Genomic DNA, 9,694 nt, shown 5'->3' on the forward strand with positions numbered 1-9,694 from the left:
ATATAAGAAGATATCTAAGACTTTAGTATTCAAGTGTGGCAGTGTGGAGTCTATCCATAATAATGGGGAGAATTTGGTACAATTCTACATTTGTCTACAACAGGCCAAACTGAAAACAGATCACTTGTGTGAGAAGGGCGCATCTTAGGGAGGAAAATGGGAAGTCAGACTCTGGGAGAAACTTTCCATGAGGCAGCAATAGCCTGGATGCGTCTAAAAAATGTGACTTACTGTATCATAAGCTGGCAAAAAGAAACCCCACTGTTGAAAGGAACAGTCATGAAATTTTACCTAGAGCTTGTCAAAGTATCTGGGAAGAGTCCAATATACCAAATGGAGGAAGACACTGGTATTTGATTCAGCCAAGATTGAATATTATTTTTATTTTTTTACCTCAAAGCTTGATAGATTAACATGGTTTATTATCCCAAGTGGACCATTCGTCCCTGTTTCAGAGACCGGAAAACCAGACAAAATGGATGGCACAAGGTACAGAAAAGTTACAGGTTAAATTCTTGCAGCCTGCAGGAGACCTTACAAAAGTATCCAGCAAAAGCTTCATTGAGGTGAAAGAAATTGTTCCAGAGTGACCTTGTCAGATCCCAAACCTGAATCTTTTTGACAATCTGTGGACTAATTTTAGAATTGATTTAAACTTTCGATCCTACTCCAACCTGGAACATTGCAAAAGGAAATGGGTGAAAATCGCATTGTCCAGATCTGCAAAGCAGATAGAGAGTTGTCCAATTAGTTAACAAGTATGTGATTTATTTTTGAAATACGTAATTGTATCCACATGGACTCCAGTCAGTTGAGCTGGTTACACACTTGCCAATCCTCTGGGGATTCCATTCTAGAGTTGTTTATACAATCTTACTGGAGACCTGGTCACATATTGTATATCTAATCAGCATATATTATACAATTATCTGGCAGTCTATCCAATCTGGCTGGCTGGAATGAAAATTCTGGTAATGGAGAGAGCAAATGACAATCGACTATTTACTCCCAAACACTGGAAAACAGATAAAATTTGTCATTTGTTCCCATCCATTGACACATTTTTATTCCAACCAACCGTATTGAACAGATGGTCTGCCAGATAATTGTGTAGCCTATGCCCAGATTAAAGCTAGGTACACTCTATACAAATCTATGTCCATTCTGGCTTGCTGGAATGAAAATCTGTCATTTGCTTCCATACATTACCAGATTTTCATCCCAACCAGCCAGTTTGGACAGATAATTGTATAATGTGTACCTAGCTTAAGTCTATACATGTGCACATTTCCATTTATGCTGCAGATCTGCATCTGCCAAAACAATCTGCTGAAAGAATTGTATCACGGTCCACAATATTCCAGTCTTTGGCAGATCAGCTGCCACTCTGAGATGAATTGGACAACCCAGTCTCAGGAGTGTAAATGCTTCTAAATTGGTCTGGTGATTAGCGATCTGGTCTCCTGATTTTTCAGCAGGTTTAAAAATATTTTGACAAAACCAGCCAGACAAAATTGGATGAACTAGAGGTCTCATGAGCGTCCACACTCATTAAATGACTGACTGATCTGAGATTGGATTGGATGAGAACTGGACAGGTGTGTACCCAGCTTTAGTGATGTAATCTCCTGAAGACAACTGATTGGCCCAGGGTTTATGCTGTTTTAATTCCATGATGTATAATATAAAATAGTTCTAGATCACACAAGGAGAGAAACTCTTGTGTGTGAGATCTTTCATTGGAAGATGTAGAATATTTTAGTGGTCCATTTTGTCTGCTTTACTTTTGTATATGGTGTGCGTGAGAAGTTTGAGAGTTTCAGGATTGTTTTTAGATTTTCTCCCCATAAGCAGGACAGATTTATTAGTCACTAAATAATAATAATAAAAAAAAAATTACCAATAAAATCATTAAGGTGTAATTGTAAAAATGCATTTCTGTAATATTGCACATAAGTTCAGTCAAAGGTATATCAAGTTTACTACTTGTATACATGCAAGCTATTGGGTAGTATTTTCTTGTTTACATGCTTTTACAGAAAAGTGTATTGACATTTATACCTTTATATACTTTAAAACTGTGAAGGGTGAGTCTTCTATACTGGACAGTTAAGGGGTTAATAGAGAAGTCATGATCATTCTGCTTAGAGAGTCTGCAGCGTCATGCTCCTTAGTGCAGGCATTTATGGCTATAGAACTGTGGTGCATATTTTGTGCTCTGACAACCCTTTTAAGCAAAGTGACCTGATGCAAATAATGTACTGATGTCATGAGATCAGCAGCTATTCTGAAAGGTGACAAATATTTATTTTTTTCAACTGGTTTACTCTTTACTGTCGTTAACAAATGAAATGCAAGTGTTGTACATTATTATTATTAACAGTTTTTTTATATAGCGCTGCAAATTCTGTTGCGCTTTACAACTGGACACAATTAGAAGACAAAACTGGGTAAAAACAGTCATACATAGAGGTATCTGTTCTGCCACCTCTTGGACTATTTTGCCATTATTTATCCCTCATTTGATGTGGTACATTGTCCCTGTTTACAAAACCTGACTCCTTTATACAATGTCATGTTTAAAACAAAATAAAATAAAAGCACAAAGTATCAGCATAAGGGGCTAGGAGCACAAATATGCACATCAAGCCATAAAGGTTGGGTGCAGAAGACTTGCCGCTATTAAGAACAGAAATAGTTTTTTTCCCACTCTTCTTTTGAGGATAAAACAATATGGTCAGATTTATGTGGGTAATTGGCAGTAAAATGTGATGAGCCCAAAAGGGTCAAATAGGTGAAAAATGCCTTTGCACTAATATGGTCGAAAGCTGTTTGCATCATATTTATCTTTATTAAGAAGGCCCATACATTCAACTATATTTAGATATATATGGGCTAGCACTGTAACAGATGATTTACATTTTGTTCTTGTATTATTAGTGTTGCCTGATATTGGAAGATACTGTACCTGAATGCATTGTTTTAAGTACTAGCTCCCCAAGAGGAAAGTTTATATTGTTGAAAAATGTATTTAAGTGAAAGAAAATTAGATCTTTTGTTATTTTATTTTAGATTTAGAAGGCGAAAGTGCAGAACAGAGATCCGGGGAAAATGATTCACAGAAACAGATTCCAGCAGACCCTTCCAAACCTCCAGAGAATTTAGAGATTGCACAGTATGCTGCTGATGAAACCTCTCCAGTATCTCAATCCAAAAATACCCAGTCTTCCAATAGTGATAGTTCTCTCCAACCTGCAAATCCACCTCGCCATAAAGACACAGATAACTTTGGAGATAAGCCACAGAGTCCTTCAGCAAATACAGAAGAATCCACCAATGAGAGGTGGGACAATAAAGTTCAGCCAATTCAGTCAATACTGGCAGATTGGAAAGAAGATATTGAGGCATTTGAGATGATGGAGAAAGATGAACTATGACCAAAACCATTTTGTTCAGAACTTATGTATATAATGGAAATGTTATTGCAAGCCTTCCCTAAGGGATAGAGCTCATTGTGAACACCATATTCGAAGGACGGTACTTACCTGTAGCATTGACTTCTGTAGATTATCAATGGTTGCTATCTCCAAGGCATGTCCTTTTCATATGTTGTGATGGAGCTGGTAACTTGGGGTTATATGTACCAGATCAAAATTCTATTTTTTATGATGATCTAGAAAGGGCTGGAAGATGTATGCCTTTTGGCCATTTCTGGGGGGGAAAACACAACTATTCTCTCCTTAACAAGAAGCAAAACATATCCACACATTCCTCTCCTAGTTTATTTATTAAATCATAAGAAATTATAAGAGCAATCCTCTTAAATTCTGATTTATTCTGGGAATGTATGATTAGATATGGACCCGGTATATATGTTTGGTTTTGGTCTGTTTTAGTGCTTTGAAACGTTCTTTACCTCAAAACAACAATCTTTTTGACAACCATTTAAAAACAAAACCGTACTCAATGTGTACAGTAGGGACCATTTTTATGTTCTTACCTTAATCGCATTGGTCTGTTTTTTAAGCCATGGGGGTTTTTTTTTTATTGTGGTTTGTTTTGTTTTTTTGTTTCTTTTTGTTAAATAAGTTAACTTGCAACCTAAAGAACACATTCAAAAATGTTAACTGTAGGCTCTCCGATCCAGACAAAAGGTTTCTTCAATCATTGCGGGAAAGTGGCATATGGTGGGTTTGTTTTTTTGTTTACATGCACTTACCATGAGCATGTCTCACAACCAACCAAAGCATTTAGTTATTTAGGTGTCAGTCTGCAATATTTAGTGTCAGATATTGGCCTATCAGCTGCAGATTAAAATAATTTGTCTACATTAATGTGCAATCATTGTGGAAAAGATTTGATTCATTTGGTTTGCCTCATGAGGGAGAAGACTGGTAATGCCACAAACAAGAGTAAAATAATGACTGAAGTATTAATAGCTCTTATGTAGGAGGAGATGTGTGGTTTCCAATCTGTTCCTTTTTTTTAACTACATTAAACCTCTAAATTATTAGGCAGCACTGTATTAAAGGAATAATGCTATTCATACAGACCTGCAAATGTGAATCCTGTTTATATTTGCTATAGATAAAAATAATTATATTCAGATACTGTATCAGCAACACGTTTTAAGCATATATTCTTAGCTTTAAAGAAATCTAAACCTAAAATATCAAGTGATTAATTAAAAATAAATATACGTAGAGACTATTCCATAGGGAAACATGTTTGAGAAACACTGGAAACTGCATTTGAGCCAGTTCGAACCACTTTTACAGTATAATAAGCTGTGGTTTTCGCTTAACCAGTTTATCAGATAACATACAATTCCTAATGTCCAAGTTCTATCTGTGCGTGGAAAAGTTACATACTTCTCAATAACACAAAGCTGCCTTCTTGTTAGATTCATTTCCAATTCCTGTCTTAATGACACTTCGGATTTTGTTTGGAAAAACCTGGAGCTTTCTGTGATGTAACCATGTGATCATTATAATTTCTTCATACTCAGTAAGTACAACACAAGCATCCGCTCAACACGTATAGAAATTGGAATTAATTTGACCGTTACGTTATTTGTAGAACTTTTACAAAGTTTTGAACAAGCTCTTATGTGAACACTTCTGAGTTTGTTAATACTTTTAACTTTGCCATTTAAAGTATTTCCTACTTTAAATGGCATTTTAAGTACCATTTTTAAGCATGCTTCTGAGTTATCCTCTTATATATCATTATCCCATTCTGGAAGCAAAACAAGTATGGCTGCAGTCTGCCACAAAGACCCAGCATGTCCAGCATGGCAGAGGAAAGAAGAAAGAAGTATTCTTTTCCTGACCACTTATCCCAAAATATACACTTCCTTCAAATATGAACTGGATACAATATTTAGGTTACATTGAGCTCAGTATTCCCTACTCCCCAAGGCATTTAAATGCAGCAAAGCATACAGGATTACATGATTCGTTGCAGGAGACAAAATCTAAATACTAGGTTTTGGGTTTTATGGAAGAACAAACAAATTGAAAGTGTTTTATATGACTTCTGTTTTGCATGACATTTAAACTCCTTTTTTTTTTTCTTTTAATACTACGTAATACTCCCATTTGAATAGACAGTTTCAAAGCCAGTGAGCCCAAGTGGCTTGGTGGTTACATGATTGTCTTCCGTTGACACTCTTCCAGCTTTCTGTTCATGCTTTGTCATTCAATGCAGTACAATTACTGTAGGTTTTGTCATCTATAAGTCATTAATCCTCATATACATCACTTGAAACAAAGTGATAAGGCCTGTATTCACGGGCAGATTCGGTGAGACCGCTCAGCACACAGGGGGTGAAATGAGCGACCTGCTAGATTGAGCCTGCATGCAGGCCAATCTAGCACCAGCGATAGCGACGCGCAGGGCCGTGCATCGCTATCGCTGTGGGGGTACAGACGGAGAGATTTTGCTGAAAATCTAAGCAATCTAGTCAGATTGCTTAGATTATCGCTCCGTGAGTACCCCCCTATACTTCCCCTTTAAAATGACACATATGGAAGGATTTCATTTTAAAACTACTAAAATACATAACTTAAAATCAGTTTATTGTAGGTATGGTGGTCGGACAATGTTTTCTAATTGAGATATATCCTTTTGAATACTTCAGTGATCATTTACAATGTGCTGTTAACCTGTCACAATCAAAATCCATGGTGGAAACGCAACGAAATTGTAATAACGAAAGCTGTAAATAACTATATCTGAACTATTCTATTTAAATAGGCACAAAATCTAATATGGTGCTTTTGTCTATTAGAGTAGTTGCACGTGAGCGCGCAGGAGACATAGAAGTTGTTATCCTAGCCTTTATCTTTCTGTACTTTTTGCCTTGACATTTACTGAACCATATATTTTATAAGATAGACCTAGACAAGCTACAGTACATTGGTGGTTTTATTGGCACATACAGTCCTGCATCTTTTTGTTGCGTGTAAAGCAGTTGTTTAACATTTTTGGGTAATTAATGTTTTTCCCTCTTCTGTCTCCATTGCGCTCAGTGCTACATGAATGGAGTTGGCCAACGAAAGTGGTTGGAGCTGCACTATGCATTTTGCTTATTAATTTGGAATTAATTTTATAACATTAATCAGAGATAAAACAAAATGTTGCATATCCAACAATTTAGATTTTATACACCCACAGGACAGCCAGCTCTCTTGGAAGTGGTTAGCAGATGATTGTGGTTAGCAGGTTGTATGATTGAGATTATATATATATATATATATATATATATATATATATATATATATATATATTTACCTGCGCAAACTATACATTTCAACATGGAGTGCCGGCTTTCTCCCCCCCCCCCCCCCCAATAAAAAAAAAATCACAAATAAAATAGGTATATATATAAATATATATGTGTGTGTGTATATATGTATATATATATATATATATATATATATATAATTAATACAGCAAACAGCTATTTCATTAAACTTTCTACTGCCGCGATATCCATTTTTGCATTAAGGATATCGCAACTTGCAAAAAATTGTATTCTGTTCATATATTTTGCCCACCTGGTAAAGCCCGCTATATGGTTGAGGTTTAATTTTTCTTTAAGACTCCAGCTACCTCAATTGGTTCATATCAAGAACATTAATGATTACTTTATCATTGTATGAAATTAGATATGTGCAGCAATTTGTATTCATGTTTACAGGTGTAAAGGCTAAGGAAACAATATTGTATTTATTGACTAAGATCTTTATTTATAAGTACAGTTTATTCCTGTCCTTTTCATGATGTACAGAAATTAAAGTTTTCAGGGGGTTTTGTTTTTGTTTTAGAAAAAAATCATCTGTTTGTCACTTCAAGCCCATATGTCTACAGCTGGGTTTTTAATAATACATTTTTAGTTTTATCTATAATTGTGGATCTTTATCTGTTTATGCGACTTTTATATGCTTGGTTACACTACAAAAAGTTAATTATGTCAAATTATTACAAAGCTGAGAGATTTATAGTCCTGAAGTGCTTGCAATAATAGTTAAACTATGTATTAGTAATTATTTTGTTTCCATTGAGGTGAAATGGCTGTAATAAGTAATCATGCTTTGAACATGTACGCTCAAGAAATTTGCACGGAATCGGTATATACAAGATATATATCCTAGGTACAAGTTCAGGCATGCTTTAGTCACAGCATTAATGATGGCATGAGGGCCATATACTACATAGGTTATGTTTGCTTTCTGCAGAATAAAAACGTGTACATTTGATTAATTGCTGGATTTTTTTGTTTGAGTGCCTTTTTATGTTTTTTTTCTGGATTATAATGTGAGGTTTATTCCTCTTTCACTGTATGTGTGTGTGTATACACATATATTATATATATATATATATATATATTTAGAAAGAAAAAAATAATATATATATATATATATATATATTTAGAAAAATTAACTCTCATTATAATCCAGCAAAAAAGAATACATGCATTGGCTTGTTATTGAGTCCTAAATTATCAGGAGTGTGCTCCGTGAAAGTTTTATTGTAATGCTAGGGACATATTTCACAAAAATAATTCCTAATTTCACAGATTATGAATTATTTCCAGACCTGAAGACTTCACAATTACATTAACTTTTTACCTTTTATTAAAAAAAAATCCAGGATAAAGCATAGGAATATTTCAAGTACTGTACATTCCATTAATCTTTTCTTAATTCAGTCTCTTGAAACCAGTCCACTACAGCTGTCTGTGTGAAGTTTTTGCACACCTAACTATTGTATGTTCAATTTTTAACTATTTTTATGAGCCTAGTTTGTCACCTTTATATAAACTGTAAGCATTTTGTTTGGCAAAAGAAAAATGTACAGTTGCACAATATTGTTATGTAATGTAAGCCTGGGTTTAAATTGTATATAATCTTTGTGTATATAAATGTGTATTTGACTTGATTGTAAAGATTTATTAAAGCACTGTAAATATTCTGAATTATATTGTATGGAACCATTTATTTTTACCTAGGTATATGTAATGTAGCAATACTGTGTTAAAAGACGAGGGTAAGGATTGACATGTAAATTGGTGCATTCTATTTGGTAAGAAGATTTAGAAATGTTGCTACATAAGACACCTTTTTCTTGTTTTACCGGTCTGTTATACAGTATGTACTCCATAGACTGTCACAAACAGTAACACATTTTAAGGTTATTCATTCGGGATAAAAAGGTGAATGCATCACCTGCCTAGAAATGAAATCTATAAGGATGTGTACAGGTTTGCTTGGCATCACTTACTCATGACCGTTTCCCACAAACCATTAAGGTACAAAGAATAAAGTGGCAACTTTGAAGCATTCAAGCTTCCAGAACTTTAGACTGCTTTATTATTTGCTGATTTTTATTGACTGTTCGGTTGCGTTTTTATTTTATTTTATTTCTTTGTTAATATTTTAAGGGCAAAATTCTGGATACCAACAGTAAGCTCATATAAGGTTGCAACACCAAATTTGGTACAGAACCATATTTTCTCTACTGTTTAGAAAAAAAAATATTTTCATAACACACTTTTCTCCGGCAGGGTACACAGGTTATCCACAGGATAACATTAGGATATGATGAAGCGACAACGGATTTGCACCAATTGGTCGAAGCTTTTCGGGCTCGCGGCATGCAATGGACCCATCTATATATCTCCGACTCCTTACTCAGACAAATTAGTTTTTTGCTTGGTGCGCAGAGCGGGACCATGGTCAGTGGTCTACTGGTTTTTAGCAGCCATAAGCTTTCTTATTTTATTTTTATAGTCTTACTATTTTTTGAGTGATCTTTCTAAAAAGCATCTTATATGTACCTTAGAAAGAGTCGCTCCAACAACTCTCCGCTGGGCCGCGACAACGCTGACCCATGAGTACAGTGCTGTTTCGGCGGGCGTCTGTGTTGGATATACTAACAGGTCCAGCAGACGTTACCAGGCTGTGTCCGGAGCACGGGGAGAAGGTAAGGCATTCCGCTTAGAGGGGAATACGGACACAGCCACACTGCTTTAAGAGGAGACTACCGGTCGCTGACACCGCTGGTACCTCTGGTGCACCAGCGCTAACCCTTAGGGATTATAGGCTCCAGGAGTAGTATGAGGCCACGATCCCTAGGGTTGATGTCAGCAGTGGAAAGTCAGACGCTCTCCTGGTCGCCCCTCCCCCGG

The 9,694-nt window shown here is 35.7% G+C and overlaps 1 protein-coding gene across 1 annotated transcript in view; it reads left to right on the forward strand.

Annotated features, from left to right (window-relative positions):
• EDEM3 (ER degradation enhancing alpha-mannosidase like protein 3) overlaps window positions 1–8,482 on the forward strand; it is a 217,098-nt gene extending 208,616 nt beyond the window's left edge. The window contains exon 20 of the mRNA XM_063940205.1: window positions 3,073–8,482. Within this exon, the coding sequence (XP_063796275.1) occupies window positions 3,073–3,437 (365 nt within the window). The 3' untranslated portion in view covers window positions 3,438–8,482. The remainder of the gene's footprint in view (window positions 1–3,072) is intronic.
• Window positions 8,483–9,694: the final 1,212 nt, after the last annotated feature.

The sequence above is a fragment of the Pseudophryne corroboree genome, chromosome 9 (genome assembly GCF_028390025.1).
Source record: "Pseudophryne corroboree isolate aPseCor3 chromosome 9, aPseCor3.hap2, whole genome shotgun sequence".
NCBI classification, from domain to species: Eukaryota; Metazoa; Chordata; class Amphibia; order Anura; family Myobatrachidae; genus Pseudophryne; species Pseudophryne corroboree.